This window comes from Rutidosis leptorrhynchoides, chromosome 11, assembly GCF_046630445.1.
Source record: "Rutidosis leptorrhynchoides isolate AG116_Rl617_1_P2 chromosome 11, CSIRO_AGI_Rlap_v1, whole genome shotgun sequence".
Taxonomy (NCBI): Eukaryota; Viridiplantae; Streptophyta; class Magnoliopsida; order Asterales; family Asteraceae; genus Rutidosis; species Rutidosis leptorrhynchoides.
In genome coordinates this window covers 74062362-74073730 of record NC_092343.1, presented here as the reverse complement: position 1 = coordinate 74073730, position 11369 = coordinate 74062362, and the positions used below count along the sequence as shown (strand labels likewise).

Sequence of the window (11369 nt, the reverse complement as noted above, 5' to 3'; positions counted from 1 at the left end):
CGAATACGTGTCTACGGCTTGCAGATAATAACATTGATCATCAGTAGACTCGGGGTATTGCAAGGCATGGTCAACGGAAAAGGTAACCTTCATATCCTCAATACTAAGGGTCAATTTCTGCCCATGAACATCTATCATAGCTCTAGCGGTATTGAGGAAAGGTCGACCTAATATAAGAGGCACATGTGTGTCCTCCTCCATGTCTAGAATTACAAAGTCAGCCGGAAATACTAGGGTACCTACTTTTACTAACATATTCTCTAAAATTCCACGAGGGAATTTAACAGAGCGGTCTGCTAGTTGGATTGCCATTCGAGTTGGTTTCAGTTCCCCGGGGTTTAGCTTAACATATAATGAATAAGGCATTAAATTTATGCTAGCCCCTAAATTCGCTAATGCTTTAATGCATTCCAAATCTCCCAGGAGACATGGTATGGTAAAACTTCCAGGATCAGCTAACTTTTTCGGAATTTTGTTCATCAAAATTGCTGAACAATTAGCATTCATGGTGACGGATGAAAGTTCTTCCATTTTCTTCCGATTAGTAAGTAAGTCTTTTAAAAACTTAGCATACTTGGGCATACCCGAGATTACATCAATGAAAGGCATGTTTATGTTGATTTGTTTAAACATATCTAGGAATTTCGACCTTTCGGCCTCTAGCCTTTCTTGTTGTTGCTTTCTCGGGTATGGGAGCGGTGGTTGATATGGTTTCACTACGAATTTTTCCCGTTTTTCCTTTTCAACTACTTGCTCCGGCTCCTTAACCGGTTCATCATATTGGTTCAATGGAACCCTGAAATCAGAATTTTCGGGCATTTTTGGAGCATCGTATGCTAGACCACTCCGTGTGGTGATAACATTTGCGTGCTCATTTCGTGGGTTTTTACTGGTATCGCCCGGTAAACTACCTGGTTTCCTCTCGCTCAGTAAATTGGCTAAACCACTCATTTGTTTTTCTAAATTTTGAATTGATGCTTGTTGGTTTCTAAATTGATGTTCGTTTTTCTCGTTGGTTTGATTTATATTTGTGACAAGCTGAGTTTGTGATGTAATTAACTTTTCCAACATACTCTCTAAATTTGACTTTTTCTCCTCCTGCTGGGGTTTTTGATAATAACCCGGAGTTTGTTGTTGGAACCCACTACTTGACCCTTGTTGAAAATTGGAAGTTTGACCTTGAGGGTTGTAGGGGTTGTTAAAGTTCCGGTTAAATTGGGCTCTTCCCTGAAACTGGTTATTATTTCTTTGGCTTATAAAAGCCACTTCTTCTTTTTGAGCCATGGTTAACCCGGCATCACAATCTTTTCCTAAGTTGAGACCACCACAGTATTCACAACCTACTTTCATACTATGGATTTCCTTGGTGATTTTGTCCATGTTTCGGACAACACCATCTATTTTTACACCTAGGGAGCTTAAGTCATCATAAGCACCGGCGCTTTGGACTTGAGCATTTCGAGTGATTGGGCGTTCTTGATGCCACTCATGAGAATAATCGGCTAGTTTCTCGATTATCTCATAAGCCTCTTGCTCGGTTTTGTCCATAATTGAACCTCCGGCCGCCTGATCAATGGAAATTCGGGTTGCAACTTCGCAACCTTTGTAAAAGATTTGAACCTGTTGAAAGGTATCCAAACCATGGTTTGGACAACTTCTTAGCATTTTGGAAAATCGATTCCATGTTTCGTACAAGGTTTCCATTGGCTTTTGATAGAATTGGGTAATTTCGTGTTGGAGTCTCGCGGACTTAGAAGCTGGAAAATATTTCTTAAGAAATTTTTCCAACATACCATCCCACGTTCCTATCGTAGCCTCGGCCAGTGAATCTAACCAACTTCGGGCTTCCCCTTGGAGTGTCCATGGGAAAAGTCTTAAAAATATGGCCTGGTCAGTTTCTGGTTTAAGTTTGAAAAGAAGACATATCTCTTCAAAGAGACGAATATGTTCGTTTGCGTCTTCATTAGGACCACCACTAAATTGACACTTGTTATTAATCATTTGAAGAATAGGTCCTTTAATTTCAAAAGTTACCTCACCAGTAGGCGGAGTAATAGCACTACCTTGTCCGGTTCGAGTTGCTTTCATCCTTGCTGCCATTGATTGTCTTGGTACCAACGGTCTTTCTCCTTCCATTTCAAAATTTGGTGGTTGAACTGGTTTACCAAAGTCTGAATATCGAGGCTTGGTTGTACTTGATTCTGAATCAAAAGTTTCTTGCTTTGATGAAGATTCAAAAATTTCAAGTACTTCTTTTGGAATTTTACCAAGCTTTCTATCAGGTTCTGTAAACGGTGTAAGTAATGGAGATTCTGAACTTCGGGTATGTGGCATATGCAACCTATAATCTGTCAATCACACAACTAACAAAAACTATCACACATACCGATTCTATAAAATTAAAATTAAAGACTATTAATAATTTAAAATAATTAAGAAACTACTTAATCACAAATTTAGTTAATAATCCTATTTTGACACAAAACTGTCCCCGGCAGCGGCGCCAAAAACTTGATGTAAAGAAATCGTGTATATAATTTATCGTATGGAAAACACCGGTTTTAAAGATTGCTACACACTAACGGGCAGTGTACCCGATCGTGTAGTAGTATAGTAACTGGTTTAGTTCCGTGTATCGTTCCAAGGACAGTTATATCAGTCAAACTAGAATTAGAAACTATATTATGATTAACTAAGTAAATTAAAGTTAAAAGTACAAGTTTTATGTTTTGGTGGCTATTTAACGATTTAGCCAAATCAAAGAAGGTTAAATGTAAAAACAATATTTTTGTCTTTTAAGTTTATGAAATGATAATAAATGCAAATAAAGCAAGTAAGATAGTTTTGAATTAAATCAAAGAGATGAAATGTTTATCTAGATATTTTACCCTCGGTATTGGATGTAAGTTTAGATATTAAGTCCTGATTGAATAATTATGTGTGTAGTTATCTAATAGGTTCACTAAGAGTTCTCTCGGATAAACACGCAAATACAATAACAAGATCAAGGGTTCCCTTTTCACTATGGTTCTTGTATTTGTAATCAAATAACTATAAGCATGCTAATCACCTAAATCGACTCGCCAAGAGTTCTCTTTAGCAAGTATTCAAACTAGAATTACTAAGTGAGGGTTCCCTATTACTTAGACCTTTTCGTTTGTGACTAGTTGATCAACAAGATCAAAGACTTGAATAACAATTGTCTTTGCGTTCGCCCTACACAATTCATTCCTATTTTGTTTAACCTTTTTAATCTAGTTTACCCCCTTGGTCCGGTTTAGCAAACAATCAATCTAAGACAAGTTGATTGTAAATCAATATGATACATCAACAAGAGTTCTCTTTATCAACAACATATCAATTAACTAAATACAAATGATTTTAACAACAATAAGCATGATTCTTAATTCAAGCTTCAATCTATCACGCATAATACATTCAATCAATAAGATTACATCCAATACCTTGGTTATTAATCTAGACAAACATTATAGAAACTAGCCAATAATCATGGTAACAGACAACAATACAATCAAATTATTAACTGAAATCATTGCTGAGAAACAAGGAAATAACCTACAAGAACAAGAGTTCTTGGATGAAGAAGGATTTGACCTTTGATTCCTTGATGTTTTAGCCTCTTCCAAGAGCTTGGAGTTCTCCAATTTGCTCTTCAAAAATCGTCTCTAGACTCTCTGGTTCGTAATTGATATGAAACAGTCCCAAAAACTGAAGTTTTTAAAGTGGAGAAAGTAGGTAAAAAGCAGAAAAGTCGCCCCAAACCTACTACGGGACGTCGTCCCAAAAGGCAGGACGGCGTCCCACTAAACAAGCCAGGACGGCGTCCCAAACAACCAAGACGGCGTCCCATATCAAAGGGCAGGACGACGTCCCCATGCCCTGGACGGCGTCCCAATTTGCTGATTTTGACTGTTTCGTTTTCTTTTTAATCTCCTTTCATTTGTACTAAGTCTAACATATCGGAAGCTTTGTTTTATCATTTTAGAGTGCTATCTTGACCCTAACTCGTATCGGGATCAACCAATGTCATAAATCATCAAAACTCTTTGCAAATCATTCTTCCGATACAAATTTGCGCATCTTGGCTTATCACTTGTAGATCACCTTCATTATCTTCGATTCTAGAGCGTTTTTAGTGATATTGCGATAGATATATATGATGTTATTGAGCAATATCAGTATTGTAAACCATTATGTAATGGTCGTGTGTAAACAGGATATTTTAGATTATCATTATTTGATAATCTACGTAAAGCTTTTTAAACCTTTATTGATGAAATAAAGGTTATGGTTTGTTTTAAAATGAATGCAGTCTTTGAAAAACGTCTCATATAGAGGTCAAAACTTCGCAAAGAAATCAATTAATATGGAACGTTTTTAATCAATAAGAACGGGACATTTCATGTATCCTCCCCGTGCTCCATTCGTGCCTGACCTCCCTCTCTCTCTCTCTCTCTCTCTCTCTTCTTTCTCTCTCATACGTGTTTTCTCTCAATTTAACAAAATGATAGGTTTACCTTTGCTTTTGTCATAACAAAATTCAGTTGTTTGACTGTTTGAATTCTTGATTAAGTTTCTTTTAGGGAAACAGAATAGGATAAAGATTGTTAATTTAAGCAATTGCCATGTTTAGGTGACAATTTCTTTAGGTATTATTCAATTAGACCATGAAAGTTGTAAACTTTTAAGGATTTAGGTTAAAGATATTGGGTTTTCGTTCAGGGCCGGATATTGAGGCGTGCAAGCCGTGCGGCCGCACAGGGCCCAACATCTATAATGGCCCCTAAAAAATATCCTAACATTACATATATAGTCTCATTTTTACATATTTTGGTCCATTTGTTAATAAACAAATCGAAAAATCGAAAAATAAGATGCATAATCAATGTTGAATACTTCGTAATCTAATATTATGCTCCAATACTCCATGCTCATGCTCCAATACTTAATTGTCGAAGCTTAGCATTATGTTATATAAGAAAATTTTTTGTATACAAAAAGCCCATTTTTATTTTTCGAACAGGGCCCATAAAATTAACGGGACGACCCTGTTTTTGTTCATCTTGATGTGTAAGTATGTTGATTCTGTTTCAATGTGTTTGTATAGATGACAACTGCCATTGCCATTGCCATTGAAGATGTGAGAAGGGAGGTAAAGATATTGCGAGCCTTGTCCGGGTATAACAACCTTGTGAAGTTTTATGATGCCTATGAAGATTCCGAAAAAGTCTATGTTGTGATGGAGTACGTTTAATGATTAAAGTTTTTTTATTTTTGTTTTTCTCGTTTTCCCTAAATTGGGTAAAAATAATAATTAGTTTATTTATTATACGTAATTCAAGTTAGGCCCGAATAACAAAAAATAAAATAAATAAATAAATAAATAAATAAATAAATAAATAAATAAATAAATAACTTTGGGCTAAAATAAAGTCAACAAAAGAGCATTCATGGGCCAAAAAATCTACAACAGAAAAAGCAAGCTTGGGCAATTTAGAAGTTAGGGTTGTTTTCTTACGACGGAGACGGCTCATCAGATCATTAAGATTAAGATAAGATAATTAAAGGAAGGAAAAAAAGGTCTCTCTCAAATCCATCGAATCGAACTCTTATTTAATACGCCATCAATCAATCGCTGTAATCGTGGAAAGTAAGTTAGGGTTGTTTACTTTTGTTCGCGATCTATACTCGATACGATGAAGCTTCGGAATGGGAAGGTGTATAAAAAAAACAAAGGAGGATGCGGAATTATGGGTATACATCGAATCAAAATCCGTTATTTATTATCAAGTACATTATTTTGTTATTGTTTTGTTGAGACCTATAGTTTGAATTTGATTATTAGACTTGCAACACTTTTTTAAATTGAATTATCATGTTTCATGTAGCCTAAGTTAGGGAATGTGTCTGTCTGTGTGTGTGTGTGTGTGTGTGTGTGTGTGTGTGTGTGTGTGTGGACGACAATATATATGATTGGCTTTACCAATTTTTGTTCAGATTCGGGAACGGATGGAGTATCTAGAATTACAGAGGAAGGAAGAAGAGAAGGAAGAAGAGGTATCCATGGAATCAAAATCCCTGATTTATTATTAAGTGCATTATTTTGTTATTGTTTGTTAGGACTAGTTTGAATTTGATTATTATTATTATTAGACTTGCACAACACTTTTACATTGAATTTTTTATGTTGAAATAGTTGTTAGTATACATTATACATTATTCCTATATTATTGTTGAATATATATAAATATAAATATTCCTATATTTTTGTTTTAATAACAGAGAGAGATAGATAGACGTAGACGAGCGGGAAAGTTGCTGGGAGGCCTCTCACGTCCAACAAAGGAACTTATCATAGGAGTACAGAACCACCTGCCTCATTTTCATGGCCTAGTTGTTTGTTTATGTTTTCACATCATTTATTATGTAAAAGATATCGATTGGAGTTGGAAAAGCAGAATGTATTTGTATACTAGTGATGATTTTGTGAAATATTACGATGCTTATGATGATGATTCTATACAAGATGGGTCGGGTGGACTCGCTCACAAGGCACATGAAACTTACCAAACATACTTCTCCACAAAAATTAAAAAAGGGAAACTAAAAGATTATATCACTGACACTGTTGCTGAATCTTGCTGCTGTCTTGGCATGTGCTTGAAGACTACTGACTTTGGATCATCACATGATTATGTTTTTGAGATGATTTTCAAATTACATGACGACGACGACGACCGCCAACCTTTTAAGTTCTTGGATTCACTCTTTTTAAAACTAGATACACTTTTCCCAAGTCTCAAGCTTTCTTCTGGAGCACAATCATTTGGTGGTGGTCTTCAGTCACTGGTTATAGATTTTGACACTTTAAAAGCATGGGAACCTTTGTATAAGGTATGTGTTTTCTTCTCTCTCGAATATATCCATTTCTTCTTTATATCTACAGTAAAACCTCTCTAATTTAATACTCGATAAATTAATAGCCTCGATAAAATTAATAATTTGTCCGGTCCCAACTTGGGACCAGTACAAATTTAGACCCCAATCGATAAAATAATAAGATAATAATTTTTTTGAAATCCCAATGTAAATATTTTGGTCCCAGCGAAACTATAAATTAATAATTACTATTTCTTTTTTTTTTGAAATCCCAATATACATTGAACTTGACAAGTTCATTAATGTATGAATGTACATACATGAAAATTTTGAAGGTCCTTGTTTATGTTTTATTCAAATAAGTAAAATGAACGGACATGATATTTCGAATGCCAATGCATTAATTTGAGACTTGCTCACAAATATAAGCCAATTTTTTAAATTGATAATTTATTATTTATCAATATAATAATATCTCGCTAAATTAATAAAATATTCCGGTCCCAACATTATTAATTTATAGAGGTTTCACTGTATCTATTTATATAAACTATTAATTATTAATTTCGCTGCTGGGACGTTTTAGCATGATGATAATCACATATGATTTTAAAAAAAAAAATTCGAAAAAAAAAATTCGAAAAAAAAATATTGAAAAAAAATTTTCAAAAAAAAAAATTTTCGAATTTTTTTTTCAATCACATGTGATTTTCGCGCCACATGTCGCGTTCTCATTGGTCCCTTTATTTTCAAGCAAATTTATGAATGCAAGTGATTACAACTCATATAATATAATATATATTTGCTTTGTTTTGATCACAGATTAAGCGTTCATCCGTCTCGGCCTCTGTTGAATTTGCACATCTGAAGACGGAATTCTCTCAATTGTTTCATCCGGTTTCTTCCAATAATGCTGCTAGTGATGATATTGATTACAGGCTGACCTACTTCTCATTTCAGTTTAGTCGACCATTATGGATCCAGCTAGAAAGCGATCAAGACTTGATGGATTGCATTAATCATTGCAAAATCCAAAAAATCACTCAACTTTCAATCCGTGTTGTACAATGTCACGCCTCTAATCAAGGATTCCACCCAAGAGAACACCACGCGGCACTTTTGATTTCCCCTGATCAAGCTTCTTGATATGCTACTTACTACTAGGCTATGCTAAGCGGGCCAGCCTATGCCTCCATAATATATATGTGTTATATTATATTTTATATTTCGGGATATGTTTAATATTACTTGATACTTTTAACCGTCGTCGTTGACTCTGTTTGTTTTTATTTATTTCTATTATTACTATTACTATTTACTATTACTATTATTCTTAATTATTATTAATTATTCAGTTTGTTTTATAATGAATGAATTACGTGTTGTCTGGTTTTGGTTTTGATCCCCCTGCTTGGTATTCATTCTTCCTTTTACAAAGATAATAATTCTTTTGGATGTCTCTAAGGCCCTTTTGGATGGAAATTTTAGAACTATGTTGTTGATCTAAAACTATAATCCCAAGTCACTTTGATTTTTTTCTTTTAGACCAACAATGTTAGAGTCAATGACGAGGGTCCATACCATGTGGACTCACCGCCTTTTCATCCTAAAACACATGTTCAATGAAAACTTGTTCAACTCGAATCCGGACCACGTATTTCGTGGGAAGTAAAAACCCTTGGGTGAAAATCAAACCCGGGTCCCGTTCTTCATCACGTTACCATCACTTGGCCCAGGTTTATGTTCTCAAATCATGCTTGCGGTTTACAATTACATACAACTAGTTTTTTCCTAGAAAGTTGTTTGCCAAGTTTCCAGCTTTTTTTTTTTTTTTTTTTTTTTTGTTTCCAGCTTCCTTGTCGCCCACATATTGATCGTCTCAGGCCATTCCCTATCGTAACTAAACTATTCATCCTCTTAAACTTTCACATCAGCGCCACATCAACACCAATATCCTATAACTAACTCATAACTAAACACTCCCTATCATGGCTAAAACAATACTCCTCTTAATATACAACGTACAAGCAATAAAGCATCAAGTCCAACAATAAAAAGCACTGGGATCCGCAATTCTTATAACTCATCCGTTAAATCTATGGTGAAAGCGGGTAACTAATGCGGGTAACTAAGTGGTGCCTATGGTTAGTTACGGGTAATGAGCGGGTAATGGTGGTCTCGCATATATTATGCACACATCTATAAGTAAATTTAAATATATTATGTATTCTAGGTGGCAACGTCTCTAAATTCGTATGAATGCTTTGTTATACACTCGGGTTCCCATCTATACATATGGCAAGGAACTCAAAGTACTTATGAACAGCAACAACAGATGCAATGAATTTTGGATCGAGTTCATCTTTATGCGAAGAACGTGACCAATTTGGCCTTCGGTTCAATCTAAAAGGATTGAGGAAAAGTAAAAATACAGAATGATTCATTATATACTCGTTATGTTTCTGCATACTTTGAAGGTCTGATTTGAGGATTTCATAATCAATTCGTGAAGTCAAATTTCGGACTTCAAAAGTCAACGAGATGTTCATCATCAAATTCGAAGATTATGTTATGATTCTTGTTCAATCAATGATTTTCGAGTGTTCACGTGATCATTTCAATTTTCAATTTTCAAATCGAGCCCTGAAACACATCAAATCGAAATTTCAATTTTCAAGTGTTCATGAAGGTTTCATCACTGATCTTCATCAGATTTTGGAATATGTTGATGTTTTTGGCTTTGGTTTCTTTCAAAAAGTGTGAGTCGCTACCTATAGAGTGCATTGCAACTAATTCCAAGCTCTAATTTGTTCAAATTGATCGATTGAAATTTTCATGTTCTAATGTTGAAGACGAAGATGAACTGCAGAATCCAAGACGAAGCAATTTCTGTTTCAGATTAGAGTTCGGATTTTAGTTTAATCGATGATGATCGGTTTTGGAATTTGCAGATGAAACGATTATGTCTGGATAATGGTGTTCGATTTTCAGGTGGTTACTATGATGAATCTGAATATGATACGATGAATTGGAGATGATGATATAATCAGAAAAGTGTTGTGGTGGAAAAAAAAGGTTACGTGGACCGACACTTTTGCACTTAACGGACAAAGTTAACAAGACTACTTTTTTTATTAACTTTTGTAAAATAAGTCCTTTAAATGAAGTAAAATGAAATTGGTTCTCTTTAATAGGAAAAAGATGTAAGATAGTTACCTTTTAATGAAATTTTTATTATATATATATTTTGAAGGGATCCAGAGAGAACTAGAGGTGGGAGAAAACCCAGGGAACTCAATCTATACAGAGTTCGGATTCGAATTATGTACTAAGTAGCGACGCGATGAGCAACCGCCGCGACGCGAGATTGAGCTCAACATGTTCAATCTGCAACTTCAATCTGTTCAATCTGTACACAGATCGAACAATTGGAATCGGCCGCGACGCGATGAGCAATAATCGCGACGTGAGATTGAGCTCAAAATGTTCAGTCTGCTGCAGATCGAAGTTCAATCTGTGTATAAATCGAAGTTCAATATGCATACAGATTGAAGGTAAGTCTGCAGATCGAAGTTCAGTTTGTGTTGGTTCTCCGAGTTCTCTCATACCCTTGGTTCTCTCTGGATCATCACCCTATATATATATATATATATATATATATATATATATATATATATATATATATATATATATATATATATATATATAGTGTTTTAATCAAGAATGAAACACTTTTTTTAGGGGAAGTATTTTTTTTTCGTTTATTTTTAATTGTTTTTTTAAACATTAAGATCACATGAAAATATCAACGTTTAAAAAAGACACACTTTGTGATAAATGTTATTATTTTGGCAGGAAAACGTTCGAAGAAATAAATGATAACATGCATTATATATAATGTTTTAATTAAAGTTTGTTTTATAAGGGGTTATAAACTAGGGTTTAGAAATTAGGGTTTATAAATTAGGATTTAGAAACTAGGGTTTAGAAATTAGGGTTTATAAATTAGGATTTAGAAACTAGGGTTTAGAAATTTTGATTTAGGGTTTAGAAATTAGGTTTAGATTGAATTTTTAACACGAACGGTTTAGAGTTTATAGTTTGTTTAGGGTTTTGGGTTTAGGGATATGGGACGGAGAGAATGGTTTTTATTCATGTTAAAGGTTAACAATGTAATTTTTTTCATCAATCTGATTATTCATTCAAAATGATTATCGGGTTCTTGTCATTCAGAAGCAACTTCATTCAGAACCTTTGAATAGTTCAGATTATGAATCATTCGGCGATTAATCATTCAGATTATGAATCATTCGGCGATTAATCATTCAGTTTCATCAAAACACCTTACTCTAGTGCTCGAGTAAATATAAATTATCTACTCTAACTTATGACTATTTTTTACAGAATATCACATGATCGGGTGCAGTGACCAGTGGCGATTCCAGGATGAAAACCTTATGGGGTCCCAA

The 11369-nt window shown here is 34.5% G+C and overlaps 1 protein-coding gene across 1 annotated transcript; it reads left to right on the top strand.

Annotated features, from left to right (window-relative positions):
- Positions 1–5574: 5574 nt before the first annotated feature.
- On the top strand, positions 5575–9938 carry LOC139874687 (uncharacterized). The gene is made up of 6 exons (XM_071862098.1): positions 5575–5775; positions 6019–6078; positions 6304–6915; positions 7723–7962; positions 8752–8796; positions 9852–9938. Exons 1-6 carry the CDS (start codon positions 5731–5733, stop codon positions 9936–9938), a joined length of 1089 nt encoding a protein of 362 aa, XP_071718199.1. The 5' UTR covers positions 5575–5730.
- The last annotated feature ends 1431 nt before the right edge of the window (positions 9939–11369 follow it).

What these genes read in the sequence shown, in the direction of transcription:
- LOC139874687 (XM_071862098.1), top strand. Translation starts at nt 5,731, where the DNA reads ATGGGAAGGTGTATAAAAAAAACAAAGGAGGATGCGGAATTATGG. An exon ending in CATGGGAACCTTTGTATAAG is followed by an intron (nt 6,916 to 7,722) that starts GTATGTGTTTTC and finishes TTTTGATCACAG; the next exon opens with ATTAAGCGTTCATCCGTCTC. An exon ending in GTCTCAGGCCATTCCCTATC is followed by an intron (nt 8,797 to 9,851) that starts GTAACTAAACTA and finishes TGGAATTTGCAG; the next exon opens with ATGAAACGATTATGTCTGGA.